Source organism: Saccostrea echinata, unplaced genomic scaffold (assembly GCF_033153115.1).
Source record: "Saccostrea echinata isolate AGI-Se365-2 ecotype Australia unplaced genomic scaffold, CSIRO_AGI_Sech_v1 ptg000027l, whole genome shotgun sequence".
In the NCBI taxonomy this organism is placed as follows: Eukaryota; Metazoa; Mollusca; class Bivalvia; order Ostreida; family Ostreidae; genus Saccostrea; species Saccostrea echinata.
In genome coordinates this window covers 6238525-6251563 of record NW_026889776.1, presented here as the reverse complement: position 1 = coordinate 6251563, position 13039 = coordinate 6238525, and the positions used below count along the sequence as shown (strand labels likewise).

Below are 13039 nucleotides of genomic sequence, written 5' to 3'. Positions count from 1 at the left end.
GGATCAGACACTGGATGGAAATCACCCGATTTCATGTTATTTGCACCCATTAAATACTAATAAAACCATTTATTTTTTCAAATTAAAACTCATGCTTAATTCCCGGGTGTCATTTATGCCATGATTGACAAGAGATAATAGCAGAACAGGTTTTCAATTCCTTTCACCCGGTGTTCGCTGTTTTTAAATTACCATAATCACAGTGTAAAGAAGACTCCAATATATTTTTAAGGAACAAAGAGTAAAGTCCTGATGAATTTTCATTTGAAGGGAAAAAAAATGAAAACGATTTCTTTGAAAATAAGAGAAAAGGTTAGGATTGTTTCGATAGTGTATTGAACTCATTGCCTTTAGAATTGCTGTACGTAATTAACTGAGTTGAATACTTTTTCTGTCCATCTTTTTTTTTTTAGAAAAAAATAAAAGCATACAAATGTATTACACATTGCCGTGTAATTTTATTCTGTTGTTCCTGCATTGTTGTCTTATTTTCAGTTTTAAAATACCTGTACAAGCAGTATACTATGTCAAAATTATATTATTTACAAACAACACAATTTGACACCCTGACCCATAGATAGCAGAATTTACAATAAAATGATTTCCAAATGAATCCTACACATTTCTCATATGATTCTTCCACGAAAGTTGCAAGTTTCTCACAAGGTTCTTACATGAAAGTCGAATGTTTCTCATATGCTCATTTCATGGTTTGCCCGAAACTCTTTGAAGCTTACACAAAACGCTACATGGTTAGCATGAAAGAAAATGTACACAAAAAAAGTTTATATATATATATATATATATATATATATATATATATATATATATATATATATATATATATATATATATATATATATATATATATATATATATATATATATATATATATATATATATATATATATATAATGCATACGTCATATTGTGATAGCTATGAAATAAGAATGGATTTTCACAGTAGTATCACTACTCCTGTTGATATAAAGGATACATGTACATGTAATGATGCTGTTAGTGATGGGCAATTGGAATTTTTTTTCATAGTCAATTAATCGGAATAATCGGATTCTCTATAATTGATATTGAGTGATGTCTAAAATGCACTTTTGATGTATTTTGTATCATTGGATTCATTTATTATTACTTAATCCAGAGAAGACTGAATCAAAAAATCATAGGAATAATTGCTTTTAACTAATATTTTGTTTGATTGATTATCAAAATTATAATTGAATACCTATAATCGGGGACCATTTTGATTAGATAATTGATTTAATCAATTAATTGGTACATCACTAATTGCTGTAGCTACAATTAGTATTTCCTTGATTTCAGTTAAAGGTACATCGACTGAAAACCCATGGACATCAAAATCTCTGGAATTCAGCTCCAGTTCTTTGCAAGGTAAAACGAGTATTACATACACAGGTGAGTTAAGGCTAGGTATAGGCATTTCTATGCAAATAATCTAATAAAAATGCCTAAGGACTATATCTATCATACAGAGAAAGTTAAAACTTATTCTCTAATACATACTTGGTACCCGGGACATGAGATAGCCAGTACACATTATGACGTCATATTATGATGTCATTGTTCTTTACTACACAAGATAATAAAGGGCATCAACAAAAAAGCTTCGGCGCAAGGGCACGCTCTATTTTATTTAACTGAAACAAGGTATATTTAGAAGCAAAATATTCCAAAGTTTGCTGGTATTGCTGCACAAATATCAACAACTGAGTTGTATAATTTCTATTAGTAAAGTTTTAAGTTGAATAAGGCTAAAAACGTACAGTCCGGTATAAGTTTCCTCAAATTCCGATCAAATGAGAAAATGCCTAAGATTTGTGCAGCAGTTTTATTAATCTATAGAATATTCTTCTTAGCATTGTACAATTTTTATGTAAAAATAAATAGGGTAAACCCTTGTGCCGCAGCTGTTTTCTTGATGTGTTTTATTACCTCCAGTAGGTAAGATCAGTGACGTCATAATATGACGTCATAATGTGTACTGGCTTTAACATATCGTGGGTACTAAGTATGCATAAGAAAATAACTCAAAACTTTCTCTGAATAATACATATACCTCTTATGCGTTTTTCGTAGCTCATTTACATAGAAACGCCTATACCTAGCCTTAACTCACATGCGTATGTGACATATGGCAGAGTATGTGCGTAGTCTTTGCAATCCCAAGTAAACTTGGCACCAAGTACTGTTAGGTTGAATTCAAATTTATTTAAATGAAGGGCCAGATTCTTTTAAAGTTTGTAGGGGAGATGATTAAACAAGAGGCCCATGGGCTACAACACTCCCATGAGTCACCTTTGCCCTGCTGTTCTTTGGAAGAAAATATTTTAAAAGATTATTCCTCATTCCCTTGAAAACCAAATGGAACAAAAACATAAGGTGAGAGATGTTGCCCATGGCTACTGGCTTATTGGTTTCTTTTTTATGCCCACATAACTCAAGATTGAGAGATTCGGGGGGCATATACTAAGTATCTTTTGGTCTGTTGGTTTGCTTGTCCACAAAAACTTTAGACTTGGCCATAACTTTTAAACGAATGATGTTAAGTCTTTCATATTTCACATGTATTCCTTGTGACAAGACCTACAATTTTGACCTCACAAATCATGACCTTGACCTCGGATTTTTACCTACTTTTGAAAATCTTTATCCTTGGCCATAAGCTGCCATAAAGAGGGCGTCAATGTGTAACAGGGTTTTCACGTGAATGAAGAAAACTTTGGTTGTTGTGTTTATAGGGTTCTTGTTTGTATCAATTTTGTTTCCACAGTGATAACCTTCAGTTCATAAAAAAGAAAAATTAAAGTCATTAAGCTTTAATTTTAAAAAAAATTGCAATACATTTTTATAATGCTTTTCTTTTTTCATTCAGGAAGACAAACAAAATCATCACAAAAAAAAAAGAAAAGAGAGGTCTATATATTTTTCTTTCGATTTTATGTCAAATACTTCTACACATACATATGTACTACACCAAATAATTAAGATAATTTATCTCTCTCTCTCTTTGCAACACAAATATGACCAATGCAACCTAATTTGTATGTTAACACCTCCACTTATTTTTCTTTTTAACATAAACAGTTTTATAAGTTTTCTTAACTAAATTAAGCAAAGAAGAAAATATGAAACAATAATCTCATCCAATGGATTAGCACAGACATGTATGTAGTACTCCTAACTGTGTATTTATATGCATTTCTGATAATTATTTTTTAATGTCTTCAGGTAATGAATCCAGAAAAAGGAAGATTGATGAATTAGAAGAGGCAAACTTAATTTTGGATAATGAAAGATTAGAAGAGGAAATTCTTAAAATTAAAGAAGAAAGGGAGGTTCTTGCATTGAAAAAAGACATTTTAGTACTGAAAAAACAGAAACTTGTTTTAGATATTCAGACCTCCTATCCTTGTTTTCTTGATGAAATGTAAATTTAAAATATGATTATCATGTATATTTAGTCAGCTTCTATAGTATTTGAAAAAAAAATGCATTAGTACATGTACTATCATTGTGAGAAATGTAGACAAAATTAAATTTTGATTTTAAGTGACATCTTTATCATGCATCAAGTTTTAGTTGTTTTGATCTATGGGGTTAGTGGTGTTAATACATGTACATGTATTGTAGATAACATTTAAAGAACCCTTGTGTGATGTGTGATAGATGTGTCAAGACACAGAGAGAGAGGGGTGGTGGTGGTGGGGAGATGTGTGTTAATAATTACTGGTGCACATGCCCGAGACGAAAGCTGCTGAGTCACAAAAATTTTTTGCTCTTATAGTGAAAAGGAAAATTTGTTAAGTTTTCCTCAAAACGTCTTTCTTAAAAGAAACCATTGGTGATGGCAATCCGTTTGGAAATACCCTCGTTTCTTGCAGGGGGAACAGGGCCATTGGCATTCACAATTTGCTGCAGACAGTTTCTAATGTTAATATCCCTGCAATCACTGGACACTATGGTGTCTCCCCTTTCTATCCCAATGTTATGCAGGATACTGCATGCAGTTATGTATACAACTGCTTGCTCTGGTGTAGATCTTATTCCAAAGTGAAGAGCTTGAAACTTTCTCTTAAGGATCCCAAATGTTTGTTCAATGAGAACACGGGTTCGGCAGAGACTTTCATTGAATCTTTCTTCATTAGGTGCCTGTGTGGTCAAATGTGGGGTCATCAAGTGCTTTGATAGAGGGTAGCCAGAATCTCCTAAAAGAAGACCATCATGGGCTCCTACAAAAAAGTTAGCAAATTTGACAGGACTTAGTGCAATCTAGTCATATGCATGGTCTTGTTTTTTTTTTTTTTACCAAGTTACCCTTTAATATAAAATAGTATAAAAGGACAGATTTAGGAGGGGGGAGTAACCCCCCCCCCCATCAAATAAAAATTAATTCCCCAGAGTTGGAATGTTTTAGACAAGCAGATCTTAACTTTATCTATTTAATAACTGTTCAGAAAATTCTAAGGGGGCCATATCCCTCCCCAATCACTCCCCTGGATAAATTCACTGGTGATATAGGGAAGGTTAATTGATTTAGTATGCATGTTTCACATACCATTTTCAAACATTTGGAATAAAGTTGAATTTTTCCATATCCTGGAGTCATGAGTACTGCCAGGCCACCTGGCGCACAAAGATGTTATTCTAAAATTAGGATCACAAACCATTTGAAAAAGATTTAAAAAAAATATATATTTATATTGTTTACAAATGCCAGTGGAAATAAAACTTTATGTGCATTATAATACAGAACATCTTCTTTTAAATTTTGTAATTAATTTAATTACTACTATAATAAGAATAATATTATAATAAACATGTAGTTGTTACCTGGACGTTCAAACTGTGAAAACCCTTTCTATTTACATAATCTGCTTCATTTTTCTTAGGGGTTGAGATTCTAACATGTGTGCAGTCAATGCACCCCAGTACTTTTGGAAAACCTACAGAAAAAAATTAATTCAGGTAGGGATGGGCCACAAAATGAGATCAAAGTTTAACCATGTAATATTGTGTGAATATTATTTTCATAAAAATAAGCATAGGAAAAAGTACACTAAGAATTTATTAAAAATATATTGATTTGATTGCAAATATTCCTATATTGTGTGGATTCTATTTTTTCTTCATATTATAGACCTTAAGGTTACTGCTGGGATAAAATTTATCATAATGCATGTATGCAGGAAAAAATGTATTTAAAAAAAATTCCCAGAACAATAAGGCTATAATGTGTTAGTCATTGACAATGAAGCAACCATGCTGTCAATTCAAGTGAAGGTATATCACATCCCATGGGGTTTGGGTGGGACCATGATATGGGTAAGATTTTATCATATGAAATTTTTTTTCATATAATAAAGAGGATATTCTTAAGAACATTGAGCAGGGGCAATGTGACTCAGGTGAGCATTGAGGCCTATTGCCTGCTTGTAATATTTTTTTTGCATAAGCACTTGTTTCTAAAAGTACATGTAAATACATTGAAACAGTGTTGTTTGTTGGGTGTAATTGTACTTCTGTCTGAGTGTTGATTGTTGAAATATGTTGGATCCACCACTCATATTCCCAGCAGTTTCCCTTAGTTGGAACTCTCCATTGCAAAGCATAAGCGGACATTGACTGTGCAGTGTCAGGACTGCTAACGTTTGTTTTTATACACGATAAACATTATTTTTCTCTTAAAATGCTAAGATCCTCTAAATCTACAGAGTATGCAACCACAAAGAGGTCAGAAATATGTACAATTTAATTTAATAGCTTTTGAAAGAAAAAAAAATATGAGTGCTAGTTCATACGAAAAATATTGACTATTGAGATACGTGCAGGATGTATGAAAAGTCATTATCTTGAAATGCCAAGAATATGTGTATGAAGACCCACAGGAGGATACATACTTGATCATAAGATTAAAGATTTTGCCTTTTATTTTGAACACCACACGTGATTTGCAATGTATTAGACTACTTGTATACATGAAGTGTAGTCTTCCGAAATTGATATGCTTTATACATGTATGTATATATAAATGTTATTAAATTACTTCACAGATTATCAACTTCTAGCGTACCTGCCAATCTTCTAAAGCTTTCCTTCACTCTTAATGCCATCTCTCCTGTTGGAAAAGTGATGAATCTCCTGCAGAGGATGGTGATAAGTGCAGATGCAACACACTTGACTGTCCTGCCTACAGATGACTCGGAAACTCCTAAGCTATCTCCTACCAGTCTGAGATGAGCTCCTGTTGCCACAAATCTTAAAAAAATTAGCACTTGGAGGAGAGCAGGAATGGGCTGGTTCCTATTTGTGTCTGATTCCAAAGTGTCATGAAGCTCAGCAGTAATGAACAGTACAGTTTGTGGACGGAATCTGTATCTCTGGTAAACTTCTTCTTCTTCCAAATCTTCTAAAGGATTTCCACGGTCCCTAAACACTCTTGGACGTGGCAACAACCCTCGACGTCTACGATTTCTTCTGATTCTTCTGTGCACAGCGGCCATTTTGAGAAGTTGAGAATAGACTTAAGTAACCTTTTTTGTGTTCTCAAATATTTGAGAATAAAACTGATTCTGAGAATTTTTTTGTTACTCAACTTTTTTATGGCGGCGGTTGAGTCTGAGAATTGAGGAGTTGAGAAAATTCTCAGACTTGAGAACATTCTCAGACTTAAGTATGTGTTATGGCGGCGGGGCCTGGTGATCGAATTTTCGAACGACTAAATAATGTTTCAATATTTTCTTTTTAGGAAGGAATAACAAGATTTGGAAGATTTGGAAAGAGGTTTTACTTAACTAGTTCAAAATCATGGACTCTGGTAGCAAAAAAACATTATTTTTAATATATGAATTAATCCAAGAATTAAAATAAACAATTGAATTCTATTTTTGATATGTTATTTTGATGCATGCTTTATTTTTGTAAGTGATCCGTTTGACTTCCAAGGAAAATTTGTAACCTTTGTGTGCATCACGTGTATAGATGCAAAAAGAAACTTTTGAAATTATGTGGGTTTTAAAGGAACAGTAATATACATTTTGACATGTTCAGATTCTAAAGAGGAGACGAAAATAGTCAATTTCACTTTCGCCTTTTTTTTTTTACAATAGCATAAAATGCTGTAAAGATATGTACGATATTCGAATTTAGAAGAAAGAGGAATTAATTAAGGCAATGAAGAAATGGAAAACTAATGAAATACTTCTGGGTGGATACAGATTTGAACAGAATATTTGATCTTCCTCTAAATGTCACAAAAAGAACAGAATTTCACTGCTTGCAGTTTCTGGTTTTGCAAAGGAATATTGTAACAAATGAATACCTCTATAAACTCAAACTTTTGCAAACAAGAGCTCGAAACAATTTAACATTTTCCCCAAAAAGTTTCTGTGAAACATGGTTTCAAATTGTGGGGTGCTTTATGAAAGAATCTATTTTTTCCATGTATTTTGATAGAAAAGATATAATATTGACAAATTCATCAATACAATAATGATTCGACTAAAGTAAAAAAAAACATTTTAATTCTTACTGTTTAACTATTTATTTTTGCAAGAAGGTTTTAAAATGTGTCTAAACTAAACATTTCTATACTAAAAACAACTTTAGATAGAATATTAAGTAAAATATATTACTGAGCAATTGTGAATTTTTAGAATTTGAAAAGCACTAATAATCTATATGTGATGTGTTATAATATGTCTTGTTATATAGTCTATAAACAGTCCCTATAAAATCTATACAAACTTAAGAAATTCATAAAACTACACATTCACTGGATTGAAAGCCGTATTCACCGCAGGGTTAGTGCGCGTGCAGCGGCATTGTGACGTCACAATCAATCACTCGTCCAACGTTGAAAACCATTATATTGCAACGGTCGGAGCTATGTATCCGAGAAGGAAAATGTTAGGGAAGTCTATCGAAAGATTATTTTCCAAACAGTTCGATGTCTTACACACAACAAAAGGAAAACACGGAAGTTATAAAGTGTAATATGGATATTTTAAACCATATTCACAACCGAAAGAGTCCATAATTGTATAATATTTACACATAATTTATACAAATGCACAAATTCAGTTAAAATGCTCAATACAGTTCCACGCATTAATTTTCTTGCACTTTCCCAATTTTCACACTTCTTTTTCTTTTTTACTCCTGTAGATTAATTAAGCTCTCACTACTACGAAATATTAATATACATCAAATTTGAAAAGCAAGTATTTTCGGACTGTTAATAATGTATTTATATTTACATTCAGTGTAATTTACTTTATATAAATCCATTTGAAATCAAATTTCTATAACACACGCGAAAACTTGTCACCGCGCGGTAGAATACACAGTAGGAACTATTTGCATTTTCAATACTCTAGAAACAACAAAATGTATATTGTTTGACTCAATTTAATAATCATAAGAGAAACTACCCCGTTAAATTAGCGTAAAATAACAACAACTGTGCGTTTAGAATTAATTTGTAAGCTTTCCCTGCTGTATAGTTGATTTGAAAAAAAAAAATAAACGCCCAAATGTGGCTTTCAAGAGAGAAAACAGAGTAAAATAAACCTACTCCAAATTCATATGATATATAAGATTTGAGGAAGTTGCATTATATGCGCCTTAAAAGCGTTCGATATCAATCATTTAAACGATTCCACTAAATTACAGTACTCCTAATGTTTGCGTCTACAGTTAATACTGTAGGCTAAAATGAAATCTAAAATAAAAGATTCTGTCAATGTATATTTTACTTTATGTTCCTTTGTTATTGTTGCAAGTCTGAAGCCAAGTCAACTGAGCTAGTTTTTTGATGGATAGAAGAAAATAACAACAGTATTGAAAGTGAAAAAATGTCATTTATTTAAGTAAATGACGTAAAACAGAAATTCACATAGTAAGAGACTAGAAAAAACTTCTAAGAACACAAAAATCTTTGGCATTATGCAAACTGACCCCCTTAAAAATAAACATACCATAAAGCAGGCACTGATATGCGTGCCATCAAAAAAGGGTGGGATAAAACAATGAACGCAAAGTATGAACACAAATACATTAATAACAATAATAAAAAAGACGGTGGAAGAAAGGGGATAGATGGAGGGTTTTTTCGACAAAATTTTCCCTTGCAATTTAGTGTGGCTTTCTCCTCTGGTAAATAAACAACAATGGTCACGTGATTGGGAGAAGCCACGCTGATTGGCTGTAAATTAAGACAATCGTGTCATCGATTAAAAATAGGCAATTGATCCCAAGATAAATAGTTTGTAAACATCAAACAATTACCAAAATACAAATATGTCACATCAAAAATAAACTATAACAACTAAAACAAATACAGTTTCTTTATCTCCGTCACATAAAGGATATTATTATTTGTAAATAATAATATCTGATACAACTACTAAGTTTCTATTCTCATAGCTCTCATAAGATTTCTAATGTATAATGTTCTCTCTGTAACGTCCCTCAGGAAACACATCCTTCTTCATAGAAAAAACCACTACGTAATTTTTAACCAAACAGGCATTCATGTGTAAAGATATGCAGATTTGTTCAAATTGAGGTAGTTCTCACAAGGATTCCAAGAGATTGATAGAAAACCTGTTTTTCAAATTGAGCATCTGTATTGTATATTGTTAACATTTTAAAAGTTATTCTATTGGTGATCGGAAGACACCCCTTAAAATATTTAAAACAAGCTTTTTGAATACATAGTCTTTTTACAAACATAATTACAATAATTTTTTAGATGACCAATCAAATTTTAAACTTTTTCCAAATTCTTTTTTTATCGAAGAAGGGATTGCACATTGTGCCATGAAGCAGTGAGGACATTTCTGGAATGGTTGTATAAGGTTTTAAAAAATCATAAGATCTGATGCTATAAATTGTTTCACAAAATTGCACCTTTTTCCCTTAAATGGATATACAGTAGCTATTTATGAAAAGAAACAAAAGGTGCATCCAGTCACCTTTCAGTGAACTTTCAGTGACCTTTCCGTTAAAGGAATAGCAGAACTTTATACTGTAGGCGAAACTATGCCATTCAGAGGATTGAATGATAAAGTTAAGTTCAGGAAAAGTGACAATAGTAGAGGTTATTAAGTTACCTCTCAGTAGACTCTTGGGATCAAGCATATAAATATAGACCATCTTATTATTCTTTGCAATTTATTATGATATCTATGCTACACTACAGAGTCTGGAATACCTGTTTTATATTTGGGTGTTTTGCCAGAAAAAGGTATTTAATAACAAACTAACAACTGAACTTTATTATAAAAGAGATGACCAATTTTTCTATGTCAGTTCCTTCTCTAAGTAAGAATATACAATTATCACCTTCATATGCGCACATGTCGTTACAATTATGAAAATAACAGTATATTATAACGGTTTCCCTTAATATAAAAATTGATACATACAGTAACAATAATGTGCAACTCGTAAAATTAGAATGAATTTATTTCAACCAGATTTGACATATTTTATCGCAAGCTATTTTTTTTATTATGAAATACAATTCTCTTTATGTATGTCTGCAATTTTTGAAATAAAAAGATGAAACTATTTCTATGATTATAATAAAATCTTCTTTCTGGGAAATAATGTAAGTATTCGATTGACTGTTCTTTTTTGTTGCTGTTGTTGTTTTACGTCCATGACGAATTTATTTCACTCATAAAAGGCGTGACCAGATAATACTACAAAACGGACTTAAAATTAAACATGTGTTCTGCAATTTGGGTTATTGAGCAGTGATGAATTTTATCGATCCTGCGCTTTTCGTGACACAGGTCTCGATTTTCAATGTCTCATCTAGAAGACCTGGTACTTTAACAAAAAAAAAATTCCAAGCGCTTGGCGAAGGAAGGATTGCTAACAATTTTCTAAGGTCTTAGGTTTGTCGCGGCAAGGAATTGAATCGCTACCTTCCGATCACCGATAGAGGCTTCTACCAACGGGGCAACTATGACAGCCTCTCGGATTTAATTCCATAAACGCACGAGTTTGTAAAAATCATAATATGATGTTTCCCTAGTTGTAAGTTAGCCAAATTGTAAAATAAAAAAAGCTCTTTCGGTTCAAGCACTTGCTTTTGGGAACTTTTGAGAATTGTGTTAAAAAGTATCTTGGTTTTATATATCTATGTATTGCAATAAGTAAAAGTTGGACTAAAGAACTGATTTTTTTCCCCTGAAAATGAAACGTTGATCCGTCTTGATTATTTATAAACAAGTTTTTGTTTTTATTAAATAACACAACCATCTGAAAAGAGCAAAGTAGTAATAAACACTGAATATCTTATTAATTTTTATACATCAGAACTTTATCATTTGCAAATAATTTAATAAAGGATCATATCTTTTTTTTCCTTTTAATGCTTTGATAACTTTATGCTTGAATAAGTAATTATGGACATAATCTATAAAATATGCGTACACTAACTTTAGAGGGGTAAACAAAATAAATTCTTTCAAAGAAATGAGTAATTATGGACATAATCTATAAAATATACGTCCACTAACTTTAGAGGGGTAAACAAGGTACATTCTATTAAAGAAATCGTTTTAAGTAGCTTTTAAAGACCAACCATATTTATGGGTATAATGTGCGTTATGCTCAGTGGGCTTTTCTTCTAATGTCTATCTCTGATGAGGAAATTTCATTAGTTTTGAGGATTTGTTCATTAACTATTCTTGACACTCCTTATGTATTATGTACTTAATAACTCTTTCTTTCATATGAAGGTTATTAAGTACAATAGAAAGTAAATAAACTCAGGATGTTTGTTCTAGATGATGTTCCAGACAAATGTCAAAACATATTCTAAAATTAAGAAGAATTGATTATTTTTTAATAGTTTGCAACTTATAATATTGCATTTGAAAATGCCATCTCTTATTAACAGTACACCCACGTTACAAAACCACCATCGCCCACATAGTTCCTCAAGTGTATTCATTCAAGAACATCAATATCATGAACTTTCAAAGACTAATCACCTCTTAGTTCTCAATAACCTGTACGCCTCCTAAATGAAAATATAGAAACAAGCTATGCTCTCAAAAGTCCATCGAAGCAATACAAATAGGGAGCAGAGCAAACATGGAAAACATCAGAGGTGGAATTAGGTGCCATGAAGGAGTAAACATCCCCTGTCGATCGCCCTGTGCTCATTCTCATGATCGGGCAAACGAAAAAATTCGTAGACAATTCAGTGTTTTGAAAAATTTCTTAATAGAATCATTTTTAGTAAAATGTCTGTTTAAATTACCAATATTTTTGAGAAGTTTTCCTTTAAACAAATATGTTTATTTTATGGTGTTAATTTATTTGATGACTAAATTTGTTAAGGGATTACTTCTAAGTGTTTGATTAATGCACTCTTTACATATGTATAACGTCACTAAGTACAAAAGAAAATAAACTCTGATATTGATATTTATCTTCCAGATATTACTTTTTATTCTTGAAAAAGAATTTTCATTCTAGTAGCAGTTTGAAATAGAATGAAACATAGACAGCGAGTGTGGTTAACATAAATCTTGTGAACAAAGCGAAAGGTGAAAGGGCAAAAAACTTATCTTTGAAAACATCGGAGGTTAGGTCAGGTTCCAAGGAGTAGTAAACTTCAGAACAATAAGCTATAGAATTTACAACACAGACAAGAGGGTAATAAATTAAACTGACACCGATTCTCTATAGCAATTATTGAAATGTGCTTTTTTCATAGTACACAAAAATGTTCTTAAATATATGGAAACATTAATGATTGTGTTATTCTTTTTTCGTTGTTTTTTTTCTGTCTTTCACATTATAGGTCAAATGTATGTAAGAATCTGTTAAAAAATACAAAGAACCCCCAAAATACGGCCTGATAAGTGTATGTCAGTTTACTGTTCATGGTCATTTCTAAAGACGGCAAAGGTTTTTAAAACGCTATACTTGTTTTGATAATTCATGATTACAGAAACTGAGGATTTAAAGTGATTAG

At 31.7% G+C, this 13039-nt stretch overlaps 1 protein-coding gene across 1 annotated transcript; it reads right to left on the bottom strand.

The window, feature by feature from the left end:
• Positions 1–3864: 3864 nt before the first annotated feature.
• LOC133193143 (putative nuclease HARBI1) lies at positions 3865–6539 on the bottom strand. Its single transcript, XM_061329111.1, has 4 exons — positions 6110–6539; positions 4875–4982; positions 4595–4711; positions 3865–4268 (listed from the first exon to the last, which is right to left on the bottom strand). The coding sequence occupies exons 1-4, from the start codon at positions 6537–6539 to the stop codon at positions 3865–3867; spliced, it is 1059 nt and encodes a 352-aa protein (XP_061185095.1).
• Between the last annotated feature and the right edge of the window lie 6500 nt (positions 6540–13039).